This window comes from Henningerozyma blattae, chromosome 2, assembly GCF_000315915.1.
Source record: "Henningerozyma blattae CBS 6284 chromosome 2, complete genome".
NCBI classification, from domain to species: domain Eukaryota; kingdom Fungi; phylum Ascomycota; class Saccharomycetes; order Saccharomycetales; family Saccharomycetaceae; genus Henningerozyma; species Henningerozyma blattae.
This window is the reverse complement of record NC_020186.1, coordinates 1,935,238-1,956,813: the sequence shown is the minus strand read 5'-3', so window position 1 is coordinate 1,956,813 and position 21,576 is coordinate 1,935,238. Positions and strand designations below refer to the sequence as shown.

Sequence of the window (21,576 nt, the reverse complement as noted above, 5' to 3'; positions counted from 1 at the left end):
AATTAAGATTTACCTCAACTCAAAATCACTCGGCTAATGCTAGAGTAGAAAGAACAATTCGAACAATTATAACAGATACTAGAACATTGCTGTTACAAGCTAAATTACCACTTAAATTTTGGCACTACGCAGCTAAGGCATCTGCTGAGGTGAGAAACTGTACATATAATAAGAATACTAAAGATGCACCATTAAATGTAATATCCGAATTACCTGTTAAGATAATATTACGTAATTTTTTACCTTTTGGAGCTCCAGCTACGATATGGAATCATAAATCTAAGAAAACATCTGCACCAAGCTTACAAGCAGTGGTTTTGTCAAAAGATCCACAGAGTTTTGGATATTTCTTTTATATACCTAAGGAAAATAGAGTAATTACCACTACAAACTTTAAAATCCCTGATTATTCAGTAAATTCGCAACAGAAGAGTAATCCAGAAGAAACCATTATTGCACGATTTAAAGCTAATGTTACATCTAAAATAGGTTCTACTAGAAATTTTGAATTTGATGAAGATGAGATTAATGAAGTATTTCCTGATGAAGAGTATGAAAATGATACTGAAGGTATAAATAATATTATGGTAGATGATAAGATAGTATCACAACAGTTGTTAAATGACCGTAATGAAATTGGTGAAGAAGAAATAATGGATATTGAAAGTGATTTTAGTCCTTCTAATATAGATCCTGACCTTATTGATAATGTTAATTTAGATGAAATTTTAGAACAACCTAATGTAATTGAACTTATGAACAATGAGAATACACCAATTAACGGTGAAGATGAAATTAAGAATACAGACACTAATAATGAGAATATTGATAATGATATCAACAGTAACAATGATAATGATAGCAACAGTAATAATGATAATAAGGGCAAATATTCAATGTTAATAGATGACAATGATTATAAAAATTGCAATACTTCAAATGATGCGATGAATAACATATTACCATCTAATGAAGACTCTAACTCAGTAACTGATGAACAGAACAGTTCCAATATCACAAAATACAGATATCGTAATACAGAGTAATCATAATACAACAGTCGATAGAAATGAAAACCAAAACAAAGAAGAATTATACGATGATAATAATCATGATATAAGAAATGATATTTCCCCCTATTCAAACATTCCAATAACATCAGAAGATGCGAATGACAATATAACTGAAACACATCCTAATGAAATAATTAATGCTAATAGAGAATCAGATAACACATCTATTATTGAAGATAATATTGATAACTTCAATGAGGACAGTGAAAGTAGATCAGACAATGAACCAGATAGTAGTTCAATAGCAGTTGATGAAAGAGATAATATGTATAAAAGACCCGGAGAAGAAGTTGATGTACAGGATAATGAAACAGATAGTACATCAAATAATAATATTATAGAAACTAGCTCATCCAGATTATCATTCTCAAAGAAAAATTTACAATCTTTAGCTGGTCACAGAAATAATAATACGAGCAGAAAATCGAATCACAGATTACCAACTTATCTACAAGAAAGAAAGTTAGACCCTGTGATGCCTCCTATAATGCATCCTACTTCTAAAAAACCTCGTTTACAAAAAGTACGTCGCATTTTACCACGGACCAACTGGCAGAATAAAATAAGATCAATATACTATAAAGAAGCCATTACGAATAATAAAAATTTAAAACTGAGACATTTATCAAATCATTCAAGTAAGAAGTTGAAAACTTGGTTAAGATGTAGGTTTATGATCCTGATATTCGCTTACCCAAATCAGCTATACCAAAATATAATCTCCACTGTTAAACGAGATGGGACATGTAAGGCAAGGTATTGTGCTCGTGGTGATTTGCAGAATCAAGATTACTATGGTAACACTGATTCCGCTATTTTAAGTCTTGATAGTCTTAAAATTTTATTATCTGTTGCTAATAATAAGCAATTACACATTCGAACTGCAGACATCAGTCATGCTTTCTTATACGCTACTCTAGATGAGGAGTTATATATTAACCATCCATTAGATAAGAGGGTGTATACGCCACTAAAGAAAGCTCTTTATGGCTTGAAGCAAAGTCCGAAAAATTGGAATGGAACTCTAAGAGAATTTATGAATTCTCATGAATTTTTATGATACGGAGTTTGCTCCAGGATTGTTTGTATCTTCAGATGGTAATAAACTGATTGCTGCATATGTTGATGATTGTGTATTAGCAGCAAATACAGAACAACATTTGGATGATATGATAACAATGTTGAAAAATACTTTTGAATTAAAAGTTATTGGGATTATGAATGAACATGATATATAGAAACAGATATCTTAGGAATCGATTTATTCTATGAAATGAACAAAGGAATAATAACATTAAGCATGAAGTCATATATTGAAAAATTTAATGAAGATTTTCCACTACTAAAACTGAAAGACCATAATAATAATTTAACAACTGAACAAAAGAAAAATTTAACGCCTCACTTTAGCGAATATAATTTAAATCCAAATGAAAACACACTGTTAATGAATAAAAAACAATACAAAGAGAGGGTTAAGTGTATACAAAAATGTATTGGAAAGCTAAATTACTTAAAAACAATAGGTAGACTGGATCTGGAATTTGTAGTGACTAACCGGTATTGTTAATGGATCGGCCACATTCTCCAATCCATCGATTTTTCTTAAAAATGTAGAATTGTCCTTCAGTCTTTCTTATAATTTACTAATTCTAATTCCTAGAAATTTTGTTCTATCTCCAATATATGGATTTTTAAGCTATTTTATTACAGGCTTAGAGCCGGTTATTATATTTATTTTAATACTTTTCTTGAATAGTTTTTCTAACTTAAATTTTAAGTGTAAGGCTAATTTATCACCTTTATTTAAAGCATCAAGTTCACATTCAGCAGAGGAGTCACATACAATTGATGATTAAAAACCAAACATAAAAGTGTTTCCAAACAATATTTCACCACCAATTCTGGACTTAACATCATATTCAGATCTTAATGAAGCATCTGTAACAACTGTAATTTCATCTGGTGCTTTATTTTCTCATTTCATTACTAAATTGAGATCTCTCTTAACATAATTATATTTTATTATTTTTTTCAACTGCCTTAATTACTTTATCATGAGTATACAGAGTAAATCTAGCTATTTTACTAACAGCAAACTGTAAATCTAATCTTCCTCTTGTTCTTAAGTAATTTAGCTTTCCAATACTTTGTTGTAAAAATTTCACTTTAGCTTTATATTCTTCCTTACTTGATAATAAAGGCCTCTCATTTGGATCAATTTAATGTTATCTACCCTTGTTCATATCATAGAATAAATTAATTCTGAATTCATCTGCTTTAATATCATCTCTCTTTATTATTACCTCGAGACCTCTATTCACGTAAGTATAAATTGATTTCAAGAACCTAAGTAAAATCATGAAAGGTAACATAACTCCACAAAACTTACTACCATTGACCAACCTTGTGGAGACTGAAGAGGGAAGTTCGCAAGATGTAAGGATCGTGTATGGTCAGGTGAGTTATTGTTTAAAATGTGTTTTTAAGAATTAGAAAAACAAATTGGTAGGGCGTGTGGTCTAGTGGTATGATTCTCGCTTTGGGGATTTTCATTCTTTAAATTTGCGAGAGGCCCTGGGTTCAATTCCCAGCTCGCCCCATTTATTTTTGCCGAAAAAAGTGAATCGCGTGATCATAATTTATAACAATTTTAAGCTTTGCTACTCCCAGTAGTGTATCGTCTTGGCTGCTAGTTTAATACCAACTATTTATTAAACTATACAACTATATACCTGAGCCTATGTAAGTTAAATATTATTATTACGTTCCGATTTGTTCACTATACACTTCCATCTTTTGTATTTCGTTCTTTTTGTTCTACTTTAACCCTCTAGTTTATTCCTTTTTGCTTTAGATTCTTAAATAAAATTTTATGTTCATGATTCATTTACTTGTTAATCTACATGTTCATTCCGTTATCACGTGATCCCGACTTATACACGTGACTAACGCAGCTCACACTACGTGACAGTGGGAACAAAAAGTAAATCTCCTCGACGGGGAATTGAACCCCGATCTGGCACGCGACAAGCGCCCATTCTAACCATTAAACTATCGGGGATTGATTTTCTTGCAATTTCTTGACAACTTAATAAACTAATATTCAGGATAAATAGTTCAAAAAAACAAGTTATTATTTAAGTACAAGTGGTACTCTATATTCATTTTAGTTATAGTATTTACCATATATGTCTAAATAAAGTAATCGTCTTTACATCTTAAACACTGTATAACAATCTCTGACTCTCTTGAATCCCAGTAGTATACATACTAGTATGCATGACTGATAAGGTGCAGACGGTTTTGTTGTGGCACACCCTTACACAACGGAGTATCCGCGGCTAACCACCCAAGCTTAGTGGCCACAAACCATAACCCAGCCCATCCCTTGCACTTACTCTCAATCACGCCTCACCTCTCGAACCAATAATTGAATGACAAAACGTCTACTTTGATTACATATTGCCTCATAGGCACCTTTCTTAGTAATGTCAAGAAGACTATATGAAATATCTTATCGGATTGCCTGATACGGATGGCGAGAAGATGACCAGATACAGACACGGATTCCCGATGCAAGCACATCTGAGATACGATGTATTTCCCGAAACGCACTACAAACACGATTGCAGTATCGGCGAGATTGCCTATCGCGGTTGCCATCTATATCTGCGACTCCTATTTCACAGCTGTATATCATTTTTTTTTTTGCCAGTGCTATCCAAACAATACCACTAGCAATATCAATATCCACACTCTGCAACTACTACAGTATGCCAGGCACGTGCCTGCGGGTTCCCTCCTCCTTCTTCCTTTCTATTTTTTGCGCCCACCCCTTTGCCTAGGGCTCGTCGGCTCGTCGTCGTATTTATACCACCACCTCAACTTCGCTCTCCGCACCACCCACACAAAACCCGCCAATGAATTACAATGTCCTTTCCGCCCACTATGACCTTTCCACCCGCACACCACGCACACCCACATCCGCACACCCACACCCACACACCACAGCAGCACGCCCAGACATCCCCGTCCAACGCCCCTGCACCCCCTAATGCCACACTCAATGCAGCCAATTCGTCGTCGCTGTCGTCACTGTCGTCGTCGTCGCCGTCTTCGACATCGACATCTGTGGCAGAACCTTTTGCCCATATCACCACTTTACGAGACCAAGACAGATTACTCCCCATCAACAACGTTGCTCGAATAATGAAACAAACACTACCGCCTGCCACAAAGGTCTCCAAGGATGCCAAGCTGCTAGTGCAAGAATGTCTTTCGGAGTTTATCTCCTTTGTCACCAGTGAAGCTGCAGACCGATGCGATGCAGCTCGTCGAAAGACGCTGAGTGGAGAAGACGTGCTGGTAGCATTGCATGAACTTGGCTTTGAGCATTATGCAGCATTGCTACGGATGGTGTTGGCTCGTCACAGAACAAGACCTCGCCGGCCTCGATCTGCCAGCACGAACGGGACAGGCCAGTTGCAGGGCCAGGACCAGCCTGACTGGCAAGAGAACGACACGAACACCGAGCCAGGCTCGTAGCCGCCGAGCGTTTTCCACGTGTTTTCCTACTTTCCTATCCTATATAGATAGATATATTAACTTCATACATTCACAGTCACGTTCACAGTCACGTTCACAGTCGCACCCACAGTCGCACCCACAAATCACCTTGCTTCCTTCGTTACCCTGACCTCATCCATTTGCTGTTGTGTCCCCTTCTCCATGCTCCGTCTCAATCGTTACCCAGCCCCACGTGACCCGCTCGCCACCGCCTCACGTGTCCGCCACGCATCCACGGCGTTTGCCAACCCGGACCTTTTCCGCACTCGGCCTTTCGTCGGCGGCAAATGGCGCGAACCGTCCCAGCGCATATTTCGCGAAGTTCTTAGCCCCGCGGATTCTAGAGCCGTCGCGAAAATCTCTCTAGCCGACGACGGCCTGCTGCACGAGGCACGTGCCGCGGCCCATACCGCCCACCGCACATTACGCGCCCACCCTCGCCCGTTTAGGCAACAACTCCTGCTCCGCTTATCGGAGATGATCGACGCCAACGTCCCCGATTTGTCCCGATTGGTCACTCTCGAAACAGGCAAACCATTCCGACTTGCTCTGGACGAGACTCGATTGGCTTCTTCCATTTTCAAACACACGGCATTGTGTAATTCTGCAGCGGCTCAAATAGACCCCGCCGTTCCCCCTCATTCGGCATTCTCGGTCAGTACCCTGGAAATCCCAAACGGAGTTTGTGTCTGGAATGCGCCCTATCTTTCTCCCTTGGCATCTCTTGCCCATTTCTTGGCTCATTCGCTTGTTCAAGGGAATGCCTCCATCATTGTTCCTTCACCTTTGGCTACTCTTACTGCTTTATCATTTGGTAAATTATCTCAATTGACAAACTTGTTACCTGGTCTCATCAACGTTTTGCCCTTGGATTCACAGCTCCCAGATTCGTTGCCACCACCACCAAGCGAGAAACATTACGTGATCATCCAAGACGTACAGGATACTTCTGTTTTGCTCGAGGAGATTTCTGCGAAATTACCTCACATGCAATCGTTGCATTTGATTATCAATGAGAATTGTTATCAACAGGTAAAACAAGATTTGATCCAAGTGTTCAATTCGCCCGAGTTCTTGCAGATAGGCAACCCGTTCGATGAATCCAACCATTTCGGCCCCTTGGCCAACGTTGCCGATTTGTTATTTACTAAGCAGTTGATCATGGAAAATGGCCATTTCAACATTCTCAACACTCTCCCCGACACTGTTTTCAAAGAGGGCAATTTTTTCCTCCCCATGATCATCGATAACATCTTGCCCGAGATGGATATCTTTACACGACCCATTGTCTCGCCTATTGTTACGTTGACGAAATTCTTGACCCCTGCAGAAGTGACACGTTTGTTCCCTGATACACCCGCCTCCAACGAGTCACATACACGCGTCACACTGTTCAGTAACAACTACGATTTCGTAGAGAAGATGTCTACTGCGTTGAATGTGGATACCATCACAATCAACTCGTTCGTCACTCCCTATATTTTGCCAGGAGTGCTCCACTACAAATCTTTGAGTGCCAACCCTTTTTCAAGGCAAAAGTATATAATTAAAAAATAATTCCTATATGTATATATATGCGCACTTCACTTTCACTTTCGCGTTTCGCATCTCGCATCATGCTTTAAAAAAAAATCGTGCCAATTCGAAATTTTATTTTGCTTTTTATATTACATAGATATAAAACAACACGCCGTCGCATCCCCACCCCACGCAATGTCTAGACGTAGAAGATCAAATTCATCAGATGACGGTGCCCATTCTCCCTTGCCACCGTCCTCGCCACAACTACATCGTCATTCTTCCTCCATCTTGGGGTCCCCTCATGGCATGACTAATTTGGAAAGCGATCTTGATAACGACGTAGATTTGCCTCAAGATATCTCAGATATCGAAGAAGCCATCGACGAAGTAGATTTGATGGACGAAGATATGTACAAGGATTACGCCACAGATCCCGATAAGGACCATTACGATGATAAAGATATAGATGACACACACCAACAAGAGTTGTCACTTGCAGACAGAAGAAGAATAGACGCCCAGTTGAACCAAAGAGATGCACTTTTGAAAGGAGGAACGTATTTGGACGACGACGATGACGACGACCAACAAGATGAAGCTCTTGATGAAATGGGTCTCCCCAGACAAAGAAGACATCGTAAATCTCGGTACGAGAATCATAGCGACGACGATCTTTGGAGCGATATGGAAGTCGATCCATTGACAGAAGAATTGAATCTCGAATCCCTAAGCAACATCAAGGCAAATTCATACTCGGAATGGATCACTCAACCAAACGTCTCAAGAACCATCGCCAGAGAATTGAAGTTATTCTTATTGGAATATACAGACGAATCCGGAAGATCCGTTTACGGGGCACGTATTCGTACTCTTGGTGAATTGAATTCAGAATCATTAGAGATCAATTTCACCCATCTAGCAAATTCAAAACCAATTCTAGCTCTTTTCCTTGCGAAATGTCCTCAAGAGATTTTCAAGATTTTCGATTTGGTCGCCATGGAGGCTACCGAACTACATTACCCCGATTATTCAAACATTCATTCGCAAATCCATGTGAGGATCTCCGATTTCCCCACAATCCACACCTTACGAGAATTACGTGAAATCAATTTACTATCTCTTGTAAGAGTTACAGGTGTTGTCACTAGAAGAACAGGTGTTTTCCCACAATTGAAATATATTAAATTCAATTGTTTGAAATGTGGGACTATCTTAGGTCCCTTTTTCCAAGATTCAAACCAAGAGATTAAAATTTCATTTTGCACCAACTGTAAATCCAAAGGTCCCTTCAATGTCAATGGTGAGAAAACCGTTTATAGAAATTATCAACGTATCACATTGCAGGAATCCCCCGGTTCCGTCCCCGCAGGTCGTCTACCTCGTCATCGAGAAGTTATTCTCTTGGCAGATCTGGTGGATGTGGCCAAACCTGGTGAAGAAGTAGAAATCACAGGGGTGTATAAGAATAATTATGATGGGAATTTAAATGCCAAGAATGGGTTCCCCGTTTTTGCTACCATCATAGAGGCCAATTCTATAAAGAAAAGAGAAGGTTCATTATCAAACACATCTGATCTAGAGGAAGGTCTGGATATTTTCCATTGGACAGAAGAAGAGGAAAGAGAGTTCCGTAAATTATCAAGAGATCGTGGTATTATAGACAAGATCATTTCCTCCATAGCACCTTCTATTTATGGCCATAGAGATATCAAAACAGCAGTGGCATGTTCTTTATTCGGTGGTGTCCCCAAAAATGTAAATGGTAAACATTCTATTCGTGGTGATATCAATGTATTATTATTAGGTGATCCAGGTACTGCTAAATCTCAAATCTTGAAATATGTCGAAAAGACTGCACACAGAGCGGTTTTCGCTACAGGTCAGGGTGCTTCTGCTGTTGGTTTGACTGCCTCTGTACGTAAAGATCCAATCACCAGGGAATGGACTTTAGAAGGTGGTGCGTTGGTCCTAGCTGACAAGGGGGTTTGTCTGATTGATGAATTCGATAAGATGAATGATCAAGATCGTACTTCTATTCATGAAGCTATGGAACAACAAAGTATATCCATTTCTAAAGCCGGTATTGTCACCACTTTACAAGCCCGTTGTTCTATCATTGCTGCTGCAAATCCAAACGGTGGTCGTTATAACTCTACATTACCATTATCACAAAACGTCACCCTAACAGAACCTATCTTATCCAGATTCGATATTCTTTGTGTGGTGCGTGATCTTGTAGATGAAGAAAGTGATAAAAGATTGGCCAAGTTCGTGGTCGGTTCACATGTAAGATCACATCCAGACTCCAACGGTGAAGATGCTACCGCTAATAAAGACAACAAAAACGACAATGACGACGACGAATCCCCAGCCATATCTGCAAGACAAAGAAAGAAAGAATTATTATTGAAAAAGGAACAAGAAATCTCACCCATACCACAAGAAAAATTGATGAAATATATCAATTATGCAAGAACGAAAATATATCCAAAGTTACATCAAATGGATATGGATAAAGTAAGTAAAGTATATGCCGATTTGAGAAGAGAAAGTATAACAACAGGGTCTTTCCCCATCACTGTACGTCATTTGGAATCTATACTGAGAATTGCCGAATCCTTTGCAAAGATGCGGTTATCGGAATTCGTATCGAGTTGGGATTTGGATAGAGCTATTAAAGTGGTGATTGATTCATTTGTTGGGGCTCAAAAAGTGAGTGTTCGTCGTCAATTACAGAAATCTTTGGCAATTTATACAATAGGTAATCGTTAGATGCAAATCAAAGCGAAAACATCACCAATTGTGAAGCAAACGCAAACGCAAATGCAAATTCAAACGCATATGTATATTATATAAATTAAATCATGTAACAGTAGATAAAATGGGGTAAAAATACAAACAAACAAACAAACAAACAGAAAATGCTTTTCCTTCAATTACTTAGAATTAATACCTTTTAATAACCCTAGTCTCAAAAGAAAAATAAATGGATATAAAAATATAACCTTGTCCCAATCTAATCTCAGATCTTTCCAATTCCTTCTCATATGATAGCGCCCCGTCCGCACGTGACCACAACCAAACTCCGATAAAAAATAAACGGTTCAGACACACCGGAAATAGTCCCCATCACGAGGCGCCACCCGTAAATCCTCAGTTCCCACATTGCGCGTAATCCCGGTCGCCTCCTTCACAGGCCGCCAGTGCCCTTGCTGGATGAAACTCCCCTAGAGCGGTTCTGGCGCGGCTTCATGCCATGCTGCATTGCTGCCAACAGAAAAGAGCCTGGCTTCCCAAACTCCCTGATGACACCTGCAAGAATCGAACACTTAACCGGGGCACACAATTCTGGGCCCGTGCCGATTTTCCGGAAAACCGGAGAATCCTGAAGAAAAGGCACAGGTAGACGGCTACCTCATCAAGCTGCGGCCGACCTCGTGATCTCGAAACAAAACGAACACGTGATACAAACCTGTTACTCGGAGTAACTAGCAAACTTGTCCGGCCGAGAGGAAGTTTCGTTCCCAGGCCAGAAATGATAAATTGTCCTGTCCCACTAAATTGAAGCCATTACAGCTTAAAATTTGTGCTTTTTTTCTCGTTTTAATGGGGAAGAGAAACGAGAAATTTTATATGAATTGTCCTATTGTATATGTATATGCTGGAATATGATTATATCATTTTCTATTAAGTGGTAAAAGACTTTTATCACGTGACTTATTGTTTAAAATGTGTTTTTCTTTTTATATCGAAAAACACTATTTAAGAAATATATTCATTTTAGTTATAGTATTTACTATATATGTCTAAATAAAGTAATCGTCTTTACATCTTAAACACTGTATAACAATGTCTAACTCTCTTGACTCCCAGTAGTATACATGGCTTTTTTTTGTTCGGGTTTCGTTTCTTTTTTCTTTCTTTTTTTTTAATAGACTAGCGCTTATGATGAATGATAGTTTACACGGGAGAAACATGAAGCAAGCTTTTTATATATTAAATAGCAAAGGGAAAAAAAAAAAAAAAAAGAAACGAATTTCAAAATATCTCATCGCTTAACAAAAAGAAAAGTACACTTCAAACTGTTTTCAAACTGTTTTGGTTATGATTCATGTGTATAATGGATAACAAAGATACCAAAAAGATTACAGAAGATGCGTCTAAAAAGACTCAAGATGATTTGATTAAACTATCTCAAGCAATGGATAATATAGCATTGCTTATTAAGAATAAGCAAAATAGTGCTACTAATGAATCGTCACAAGATACTTCGGCACCAGATAAATGGAAACAACTCTCGTCACTTGTGAATTCCATACTAGATGATTCTAAACAGTCACACCAAAATCATTCAACTCGGTTGTGTGTGGATTTGTTATCTTGTAAAAATAATAATGAATTAGAAATTATTGAACGGTTTAACGATGAGACTAAATCATTAGATAAATTTGCTTTGGTTCCTTTAGTGGAATTAGATGCCATACCACCTTCCCTTCCTTCTACGAAGAATAAAAAGAAAAATAATATAAAATGTTCTTTTTGTAATGAACCGGGTCATAAGAGATCAAGTTGTAATAAGAGGTTTTTAAAATAAACCTCATTTACATTTATGATGTTTTGCTTCTGTACTATATTTGCATATTGCTATTAATTAATATTTTACATATTTTTTATTTGATTTTATTTATTTATTTTTATTTTTTTTTTTTTGCTCGTTACATAAATATTTATATATCTATACCCTCAAACCTATTTCTTCTCACTCATGGCTTCTCTTCTAGCGGCGTCCTGTAACAGGTTGGTATCAACCATGTTTTTTTGTAAATATACATATCTTACCGTAGACCCTCTAATAAACATATTACGTACTGAACTCAAATGAGGATATTTATCCGTATCATTACATGATATATTATCTAATTTCAAATTCAAAAACTGATCCACGGATTTCAATGTGCCTTTCAATTCAATATCATTTTTTAACTATCCTTAAATTGTATCATCAACATTATATTTCTTGTTAGTAAATAATCTCAAAATTTCAAAATTTTCAATATTTCAATTGGGGCTTATTATTAACTTTCCCACTTACATACTTCAACAGTGACTTCTTGGTCCACTAATGTTTTGAAAAATGAAAAAAATAGCATCTCACTTTTCCTTATATGCTTATCCTTTTCTTCTTCTCGTCCTTTGATTCTTATTTGATTCCTAATTTTAAACTATTTTTTAAGTATTTTTTCTTTTTATTATTATTATATAATAATTCCTATATTTTTACATTTTCCAAATCATGTTGGCTTTCGCCCGAGTAACATTTGAAAAACATATCTAATTTAATCTCGTTTGCTCTGTTGAGTAATTGATATGTATACTTTATATACTTGTATATACTGATGTGATTGTGTAGATATATATATATATTTGATCGATGAATTTAAGTAATTTTTTTTCTTTTTATTTTTGTTTTGAATAAACTTGGTTGAAAACATAATAACAATATTTAAAATTGAGAGGGGAGAGTGGAAAAAAAAAGAACAGCGAAAGAAGAGGATGATAATGATAATGATGTGTGTAATGCTATCCCTAATTTTGTGCTTCTCTTTCTTTTAATACCAAAGGATGGCCAGTGACTCTGAAATAAATATCTTTGACATCATCAGTCATTGATTCAAAATGTGATGAGGCATCGTATGATTTAGATAAGTAAACATTATCTTTGGAACCATCTTCTTTAGGTTCAAATAATTCAGCAATACCCATGAACTTTTCTTCAATGGGCCCCAATAATTTAAATGCAGGGTCTAATTCAACATGAGGTTGATTAGTTTCCACAATAGTCGAAATAATGGCCAAATAATGGTTTTTAGATGAAACGTTATGTTCATCGGAAACAACAGCAATATAAATATCGTTTTTTCTATCAACTTGACTTTGTGGTATAATAATTTGTAATGAATCACTATTGTTTGTATTTGGAACAGGATGGTTTAAAATACAAATGGCTCTAATGACTCTTTGACCAGTACTTTTACATTTTTCAGGGAAATAAGTTGGATCAGCAATAACAACTGGTGCCTTAAATGTACCTAATTTGGTGGTGACACTTTTGAATTTACCATCTGAATCATAATCGACTTTTTCCACTGGGGTATCCAACATATATGTACCACCATAGATGGCAGACAATCTTGCAAAACCTTGTGGTAATTCACCAAGACCGTATAAGGGGTATAAGTAAGGGGATTTCCCATAACGAGCAACACTTTGACAATATAATAAGATTCTTTCAAATGTTGGTCTAGCTGGCAATTGAAGATAATCATCATTGGTCCATAAAGCCATTGAATGGCCAATGAATTCCTTGGTAGAATTACCCAACCCGAACTTATAATAAACTTCATCCATAGTATTCTTATCCAAATCTAAACCTTGATGAGTCTTGATTTCATCTTCTTGATATGAACTGATCCATTCGAGGAATTTCTTCATTCTTCTTTTTTCAAATATACCCATCAATGGCGATGAAACAGCTTCAATTTCATTGGCTGGAACTTTATAAATCTTACCTTGTTTAAAAACATATGAACCTGAGATTTGTTTGAATTCCACATATCTAGTAACATCGGTATGAACTAAAATATTGGTTAATTCACCATTGGCCATTAAAAACTTTGGTATTAAATCCACATTCCAATCTCTATCTCTACCAAATTTTTTTTCAATATTTTCCTTCGAGATTGGGTTTTGTTTAAATTTCGTATATAATTCAGTTAAACTGACTGAAGCGGATTCACCACCATAATGGTCTTGTTTATCAATATGTAACACTTTCTTACCATCAACAGAAAGTAACCCTGATAAGATACATTCAGTAATACCTGTACCAAGGACAATTACGTCATAGTCTGTATCCATATGTTCTAAATCCATTGTTTGATCTCTTTGATAATATTATACGATGAGAAAAAAAGATTGTATATCTTGAGGTATTTCAATAATCTGTGGAGGAAAAAAAATAATATAACAATTTGCTCTATTCTTTTTTTTTATTTTGGTAGAAACAAATCAAGTAGTAGGTAGAATTATTCTAGAAATATCTGCTCGACTGCCAACTTAACTGATCTTGTCGATCTTACAAATATTGCCCCCCAAATATCTCTACCTTTCATCCATTTAACTTATCCATCAACCTTTCTTACTCACGCCTTCTGTTGTTGTCAATTGACCTTGGTATCGTCTCACAACTCAGAAGCTTTCATTCGGCAATGGTGGCCATATTGTTCTTACTAGGTGTGGTTGGTTATGGTGTGGTTTCTGCGCAGTGTTCTTGCCAGCCCCTACTCTGCAAGTTGACCTCATTTCCTGATTTCAATTCGCCTACAAAACACAGTCCGTGATTGTCTTTTGACACGGAGGTCACGTTGTTTACTTTTTTTTTTTTTTTTTTTTCTTTTCCTTACGGTTACAAAATATTACAAAGAGATAAAATTTATAACAGTACTACATTACAGTTTATTATAATATCATATAAATGGCCAAAATATTCAGCTATATCTACATTATCAAAGCAATCTTCTTTTTTATATAATACTTTTCTCTCTACAATAATATTTTGTACGTCGATCCATGTGGAGGGGTCTTTTACCGAATAATGAAAAAAATACCTTAAAAACTTGCAAAATTTCAGATTATAAGAAAGGGATTAAGTAGTTTTTTTTTGTTTTAGACAATTTGCTCCAACTTTGCTGAATTGATTTAATTCTACAAAATAACTCTTATAATTTACCAATATCAATAATGTCTACCGCTTTGAACCATTTTAGCACAGATGCTAAGCAACAAATTCAAAAATTCCGTATATCTACTTCAAGATCAGAAACAATCAAGTTCTTGCCTATAATGATAGACCCCAAGAGTTATGAAATTGTTATTGATGAAGAATCTAAAGAAGAATTGGATGAAGTCACTGAATTGAGTGAACTTGGTGAAGCTTTACCAGATAATAAACCAAGATATATTCTTGTTGCCTATCCATTAACCACAAAGGATGGTATTAAACAAACACCTTTAATGTTGTTATATTGGATCCCTGCCACTGTTGTTTCTCAAGAATATAAGATGGTTTATGCAGGTGCTTTAGAAATGGTTAGAAACGAATGTGGAACTACAAAATTGGTTGAAGTAACTTCCGGTTTAGAAGATGATGATGCCGTGGAGGAGTTGAAAGAACAGCTCGAAAAAAAATAGAGCCTACGTCTAATCTTATTAGCATCAATTTATGATACAATCATTTTTTACATTGCCATTTGAATTTCACACTTTATTCTCGAGTTATATTTTATCACTATAAGGAAGGGGTAATTCCACTAATAATCAATAAGTAACAGTCTGTAAACATATATTATAATTTTTTTAATACACAAGTTATCCCCCAAACTGAAGTAATAAGTAGTATATAAGCCATTCACGGTACGTTATTTGTCGAATACTGCCTTTTTTATTAATGTGACCACTCTTTTAATTTTTCAGTAACTAATGCTTCAGAGTTGATAAGCAAAGATAAATTTTTCAGCTATTTGCAACTTTATTTAACTAGATTGTAACCTAGAAGCAAGAAGCAAAAAAGATAAATAAACCTTCTCTTGATATTTACCAAATAAGAATGTTTGCAGGAGTCAGTTTATTCAATTCATATTAAAACAAACTTACCTGATTTTTCATATTTTTTAAGTCGAACCTTGGCAAATAGAAAGTAGAAAGAAGGATTGGTATACCTTTGTGTTCAAATATTTGATCAATACAAGATATGCAGTTATTTATAGTTAGAAATATAAAACTATGTTGGCAAGCTAAGAAAAACAAATGTTGTCAAATATTCTTATTTCAGCTCGAAAAGAGAAGCATGAATTGGATATTATGGTATGCATAGTTTAGTTCGTGAATGGATTGAGAAATTTCAAATTAACTAATTTTGTATCTTCTTTATTTCATTCAAAATATATCAGATGTTCGAAAATGCAATTGTTTTGATGGTTGCTGCATAACATTGCCTCTTACTAGTATGAAACCCCTAATTAACTCGACAATACATTAAAGTTCGAAGTGTTATAATTCCCCTTATACGAAAAGGAATTTCTCCCAGCATAGTAAAGCACGAAAAAAATATCACTTTCCTCCTGATAGCTTAAATTCAAAATAATGAAAAAAAAATATTATTCGTAGTAAGTGTGTTCTAGAATCACTCTAAGCTTGCAATTTTAAAAAAATACTAAATCGGTACGAAAAACATTGAAATAATGAAGTAGAAAGTAACTTAATACTGGGCCTAATTGTATGTAAGCAATACTAAAAATATACCTGTCGGATCTTTTTGGTATTAACTGTTTTTATAATTGTCCTCCTCGAGCTAAATACGTATATAAAAACTACAGAAGTATATAAAAATGAGCTCTATTTATATTCCGAGAAATGCAGGTTGTATAAAAATCCCTAACATCAACAATACCACAAAATTAAATACGTTTTACATAGTTTATATGTACTGGCCAGATAAGCGATTTTAAATTCTGTAAGCTCATCACTTTTTTTCTTTTTCAATTAAATAGACATATAAAAACCCGAAAAGTAAAATAAAAAATTAAAGTACTCTTTTTTCATAGGTATAATATTTGATTTACTTCGTTATTTTGTTGGTTAAAAGTTTTTAATTTTACTTTCATATAACTATGTCTGCACTAAAAAAGATTAAACTCGATTCGAATATCACTCAAAAAATGGTTAAAACAATTTGTGTTCATTCTGGCTCCTTCCATGCTGATGAAAGTTTAGCCGTTTATATGTTAAGGTTATTACCGGAATATAAAGACGCAAATGTCATCAGATCAAGAAAAGCTGAAGATTGGGAAAAGAGTGATATTGTTGTGGATGTTGGTGCCACATATGATGGTATAAAGCATTTTGATCATCATCAACGTGGCTTCGAAGAAACTTTCAATGCAAATTATAAAACTAAACTTTCTGGTGCTGGTTTAATTTACAAGCATTTTGGTAAGGAAATTATAAAAAACGCTGTTAAACCAACCGTAGTTAAAGATAATGATTTGGAAATTCTTTATGACAAAGTTTATAGTAATTTCATCGAAGCTATTGATGCAAATGATAACGGTATTAAAATCTTAGACTACGAAGCTTTAAATGTTAAGCCAAAGTTTAGAGATTCAGCTGTTTCTTTGCCAGGTATTGTTGGTGGTATGAATCCAAGCTGGAATGAGGATTGTACACCAGCCAAATTTGATGAAAATTTCTTCAAAGCTAGTGAATTCATCGGTACTATTTTTGTTAATCTTGTTAAAGGTTACTCTAATTCTTGGTTACCTGCTAAATCCTTAGTACGTGCTGCTGTTTCTAAAAGAATGGATGTTGATTCAACTGGTGAAATAATTGTTTTAGAACAGTTCTGCCCATGGAAAGAACATTTATACGAAGTTGAAAAAGAATTCGATTGTGAAGGTAAGATTAAATTTGTCTTGTTTAAAGATTCATCTAATACTTGGAGAGTCTCCACCGTTCCAGTCTCTTCAGGTTCTTTTGCCTTTAGACAAGGTATACTAGAGAAATTAAGAGGTTTAAGAGATGAAGAACTAAGCAAAGAAAGTGGAGTCCCTGATTGTGTTTTCGTTCACGCAGCTGGCTTTATTGGTGGTACTCAAACTCAAGAGGGTGCGTACAAATTAGCAAAGATGTCTTTATAATAAATTTCAACTTAAAATAATTGTAATCTATATTTATTGGCTTAACTATTTATTATTTATTTAATTTTACTCATTTAGACAGGATAATTGATTTATAAGCTTGGCTGCTAATCTCATCAAATTATGTTAAAAGCTAACTTTATCAAAATTGCTTGTATTTATTTAAAAAGAAATTTGCCATTCTATAAATATTGATATTTGAAATAATTGAAATATGAACTAACACTTAGCCACCATTTAAATTCAGCCACAGATGTCTTTATTGTATCATAGAGTAGACAAAAATTGGAAAGGTTTCGAGTAGTAACTAGACAGCGACTAGTGGATTGTGAGAATATAAAATCACTAAATTTGAAAAAAATAAGAGAATTGGAATTCCACGAGAGCTATCAGTATAAGAAGGAATAAATATAGCTGAACTTAAAAAACAAACTTATATTTATCGCCTTTAATAATTAATATCTAGTGTTTGCAGTAAATTTATTTATCACAGTAGGAAAAAAGTTGATTATAAGCATGTAATAATCCAACTTAAAAACTTTAAGATAACATCGACAACTTATTTTTTGTAACACATAATAGCAACTTATTTAGGTGCTATTTTTATTATGTCCAATTAAAGACAAAATCTATTCCATCTCTAATAAACTATTAACATTTCAAACCAAAGCAGTTCTATATACTTTATATAAAAATTAGTTGTTCGCCTAATAGCAAGTTAAAGCATTTTATATATAGTAGTACATTATACTGGGATTCAAGAGAGTTAGAGATTGTTAAACAGTGTTTAAGATGTAAAGACGATTACTTTATTTAGACATATATGGTAAATACTATAACTAAAATGAATATATTTCTTAAATAGTGTTTTTCGATATAAAAAGAAAAACACATTTTAAACAATAGACCACGTGGTAAAAGTCTTTTACCACTTAATAGAAAATGATATAATCATATTTCAGCACATTATCATACCATCATTTCAAAGAGAAATTTACTTACTATTCAGAGTGCCTTATATTATTACTATTTTTATTAGAAAAAAATGTTGTAGACGAGATCGACTTTATACTCATCTACAAGTTGCTAACTAGAAATTATACATGACACTGAGCAACTGCTAGTTGCATACCTGTGAATATCTGTTCGATGCATAATCTCTACTAGTTAGCCAGCATTACTCAAACTGTGCACTCCTACCCTTGTAAGTAAGTTTATAAACAGTCCAATTAAAGTAAAATGGAAAAGCTGGCGTTGACCTTTGAAAAGTATTTAAAGACCAGCTTTTTCAGACTTTAGACATAAATTTATAGTTCTTTCATATAGTTATTTAGTTTAAAAAGAACAACAATTATATTCGTAAGTTCGAAGTATTAACTGGTGTTAAGTTAATAAGATTGTTAAGTTAAGTTTTGGTAGTTACTAGTTAAGTGTATCGTACTTCTAAGTTGGTTTACAACAAAAACAATAAAAGCATGGAGGGTTGGCCGAGTGGTCTAAGGCGGCAGACTTAAGATCTGTTGGACAGTGTCCGCGCGAGTTCGAACCTCGCATCCTTCAATTTTTGACCACATCATGAAAGTCACGTGATGGTAATTTACTGGTTGATTATTTAGTACTGGAGTTAAGATGGTCTTAACAAAACTGAGTATGAGAATGAATAACTACTTATAAATGGAATGCCTCTAAATTTGAGACAATGAGCCTTAATTCTCTTTGGATTTATGGCTGCATAAAAGGTCAATAATCTTCATCGGCCTAGTATTAAATTAAGGGAAGGGTTCAAATAAAATATATAATCTAACTTGAAAACTAAGACGACAAGATACTCTTACAGTAACTAGAGTGGTGAAGGATATATGCATAGGTGGTTGAGTAAATTTTGGTTATAAGGTTAGTAAAGATTAAAAAAGACTAAGTCCCAAGTAAGTAGATATTAATACTAATTATATTATACTTTCTCATGAATATCAATTTTAATAGTGTAGTAGTTTTATGATTTTTAGGTAAAATTATACTAGAAGCAATTTAATATGGTGAGTTTACTCTACAATTTATCCACTTTTACGGACCTCTGACACACTCTAATATGCATCAACTCCGGAGTGGCATACCAAGAAAAAGGTAAATACTTATATTCTGCCGAATAAAACAAGGAAACGAGATTTTGAAAAATTTGAAGTATTTTACAGACTCTTATATTCTTGGTTTGTAAATACTGTAAATAAGAATGAACGAAGCATCAAAGATCAATTTGTTCAAAGGTCACCCATCTTATCGTTTGCTTCCTCGTAAAGAAATTTCAATTGCAACTTGCCAATTGTTGTCGGAAGAAGCAAGACCTTACGATGATGATACAACAAATAGGCATCCCTTAACATATGGCTCCGACGAAGGTGCTTTATGGGTTAGACAGGAAGTTTGTAATATGATAAATCAAATAGGCTCAGATATAAACTCAAAGCCTGAATATATTAACTTGACCTCTGGTGCTTCATATGGGATCTTGAATATATTATTACAGACTACTTTACCTCATACAGGCTATACAAAACAGGCTTTTATCGTGTCACCTACGTATTTTTTGATTAATGATTGTTTCATTGATGCTGGATTTGGTTCTAAAATGACAGCTATTAAGGAAAAAGGTTATACAAGCATTGATCTAGAATACTTGAAAGAAAAGTTAGAATATTTTGAACAAGAAATTCCAGATGTTCCACAAAATTCGACAGATATAATACAAAATAAAAATAATCTTCAAAAGAAGATTTATAAATATGTATTCTATTGTATTCCAACTTTTTCAAACCCTAGTGGCATAACTTGGGATTATGAAACTAGAATTCAGTTAATAAAAATTGCCAAAAAGTATGATATGTTAATTATTTGTGATGATGTTTATGATCTATTAGATTATAATTTTGATTCAAATGCAACCTCAAATGTCGCACCAAGACTTGTCCATTTAGATCGAATGCTATCTAACGAACAAATATATGAATCTAATTTTTATGGAAATACAATATCGAATGCAAGTTTTTCGAAACTAGTAGCACCTGGTTTAAGAATTGGTTATCATGAAACGGCAAACAAAATGTTAGTTGGTCAAGTTTCTAAAGGTGGTGCAAATATATCTGGTGGTACACCATCTCAATTGAATTCTATGATAATTGGCACTTTACTAAAGAATAAGGAGATATATAAGATCATTAGTAACTTTAGAACTGTCTATAAGATTCGAGGCGATGCATTATATAACTCAAGTCAAAAATTTTTACCGAAAAACACTAAGTTCCAACATATTGAAGGTGGATATTTTGCTTGGGTCGTCTTACCTGAGGGTTATAATGCTCAAGTTATCGGTCAAATGTTGAAAAATAAATATTCTGTAATCGTTGCTAATGGAAGTACATGCGAAGTAGTTGGAGATCTAAAAGGATGGGGTGAGCGTTGCATAAGATTATCAATTAGTTTCCTTGAAAAAGAAGCAATTGAGCAGGGAATACAATACCTTGGCATGATATGTAAAGAGTATGCAGTGGAGAGGAATCTGGAGTTTTAGGGTCAGTTTGGTGGTGTTTACAACTCTAGAGTTGATATAGATCAAATGCTTTAACCTATTGTAATATTTGGCTGTTGTGTTAAATGTTTATATT

At 34.7% G+C, this 21,576-nt stretch overlaps 11 protein-coding genes and 3 non-coding genes across 14 annotated transcripts; 11 read left to right on the top strand and 3 right to left on the bottom strand.

Moving 5' to 3' along the window:
• TBLA0B08195 (uncharacterized protein) lies at window positions 1–1,046 on the top strand (the record flags this gene model as incomplete). The annotated part of the gene is made up of 1 exon (XM_004179105.2): window positions 1–1,046. A coding segment is annotated over one exon (1,046 nt), but the record flags the coding sequence as incomplete, so codon positions are not given.
• Window positions 994–2,133, top strand: TBLA0B08190 (uncharacterized protein; the record flags this gene model as incomplete). Its single annotated transcript, XM_004179104.1, has 1 exon — window positions 994–2,133. The coding sequence occupies one exon, from the start codon at window positions 994–996 to the stop codon at window positions 2,131–2,133; it is 1,140 nt and encodes a 379-aa protein (XP_004179152.1).
• Window positions 2,134–3,584: 1,451 nt separating this feature from the next.
• TBLA0Btrna12P lies at window positions 3,585–3,675 on the top strand. The gene is given in 2 exon segments: window positions 3,585–3,621; window positions 3,639–3,675. It is a non-coding gene; the product is annotated as a tRNA-Pro (tRNA).
• Window positions 3,676–4,065: 390 nt separating this feature from the next.
• TBLA0Btrna10D lies at window positions 4,066–4,137 on the bottom strand. The gene has a single exon. It is a non-coding gene; the product is annotated as a tRNA-Asp (tRNA).
• Window positions 4,138–5,024: 887 nt separating this feature from the next.
• Window positions 5,025–5,621, top strand: HAP3 (Hap3p; the record flags this gene model as incomplete). The annotated part of the gene is made up of 1 exon (XM_004179103.1): window positions 5,025–5,621. The coding sequence occupies one exon, from the start codon at window positions 5,025–5,027 to the stop codon at window positions 5,619–5,621; it is 597 nt and encodes a 198-aa protein (XP_004179151.1).
• Window positions 5,622–5,804: 183 nt separating this feature from the next.
• TBLA0B08150 (uncharacterized protein) lies at window positions 5,805–7,199 on the top strand (the record flags this gene model as incomplete). Its single annotated transcript, XM_004179102.1, has 1 exon — window positions 5,805–7,199. The coding sequence occupies one exon, from the start codon at window positions 5,805–5,807 to the stop codon at window positions 7,197–7,199; it is 1,395 nt and encodes a 464-aa protein (XP_004179150.1).
• Window positions 7,200–7,355: 156 nt separating this feature from the next.
• On the top strand, window positions 7,356–9,935 carry MCM2 (MCM DNA helicase complex subunit MCM2; the record flags this gene model as incomplete). Its single annotated transcript, XM_004179101.1, has 1 exon — window positions 7,356–9,935. The coding sequence occupies one exon, from the start codon at window positions 7,356–7,358 to the stop codon at window positions 9,933–9,935; it is 2,580 nt and encodes an 859-aa protein (XP_004179149.1).
• Window positions 9,936–11,283: 1,348 nt separating this feature from the next.
• On the top strand, window positions 11,284–11,757 carry TBLA0B08130 (uncharacterized protein; the record flags this gene model as incomplete). The annotated part of the gene is made up of 1 exon (XM_004179100.1): window positions 11,284–11,757. The coding sequence occupies one exon, from the start codon at window positions 11,284–11,286 to the stop codon at window positions 11,755–11,757; it is 474 nt and encodes a 157-aa protein (XP_004179148.1).
• Window positions 11,758–11,912: 155 nt separating this feature from the next.
• Window positions 11,913–12,313, bottom strand: LSM2 (Sm-like protein LSM2; the record flags this gene model as incomplete). Its single annotated transcript, XM_004179099.1, has 2 exons — window positions 11,913–12,146; window positions 12,260–12,313. 2 exons carry the CDS (start codon window positions 12,311–12,313, stop codon window positions 11,913–11,915), a joined length of 288 nt encoding a protein of 95 aa, XP_004179147.1.
• Window positions 12,314–12,749: 436 nt separating this feature from the next.
• On the bottom strand, window positions 12,750–14,096 carry GDI1 (Gdi1p; the record flags this gene model as incomplete). Its single annotated transcript, XM_004179098.1, has 1 exon — window positions 12,750–14,096. The coding sequence occupies one exon, from the start codon at window positions 14,094–14,096 to the stop codon at window positions 12,750–12,752; it is 1,347 nt and encodes a 448-aa protein (XP_004179146.1).
• An 867-nt stretch (window positions 14,097–14,963) lies between these two features.
• AIM7 (Aim7p) lies at window positions 14,964–15,413 on the top strand (the record flags this gene model as incomplete). Its single annotated transcript, XM_004179097.1, has 1 exon — window positions 14,964–15,413. One exon carries the CDS (start codon window positions 14,964–14,966, stop codon window positions 15,411–15,413), a length of 450 nt encoding a protein of 149 aa, XP_004179145.1.
• A 1,478-nt stretch (window positions 15,414–16,891) lies between these two features.
• MYG1 (Myg1p) lies at window positions 16,892–17,917 on the top strand (the record flags this gene model as incomplete). Its single annotated transcript, XM_004179096.1, has 1 exon — window positions 16,892–17,917. One exon carries the CDS (start codon window positions 16,892–16,894, stop codon window positions 17,915–17,917), a length of 1,026 nt encoding a protein of 341 aa, XP_004179144.1.
• Window positions 17,918–19,394: 1,477 nt separating this feature from the next.
• TBLA0Btrna19L lies at window positions 19,395–19,477 on the top strand. Its single transcript has one exon. It is a non-coding gene; the product is annotated as a tRNA-Leu (tRNA).
• A 670-nt stretch (window positions 19,478–20,147) lies between these two features.
• Window positions 20,148–21,482, top strand: TBLA0B08080 (2-aminoadipate transaminase; the record flags this gene model as incomplete). The annotated part of the gene is made up of 1 exon (XM_004179095.1): window positions 20,148–21,482. The coding sequence occupies one exon, from the start codon at window positions 20,148–20,150 to the stop codon at window positions 21,480–21,482; it is 1,335 nt and encodes a 444-aa protein (XP_004179143.1).
• Between the last annotated feature and the right edge of the window lie 94 nt (window positions 21,483–21,576).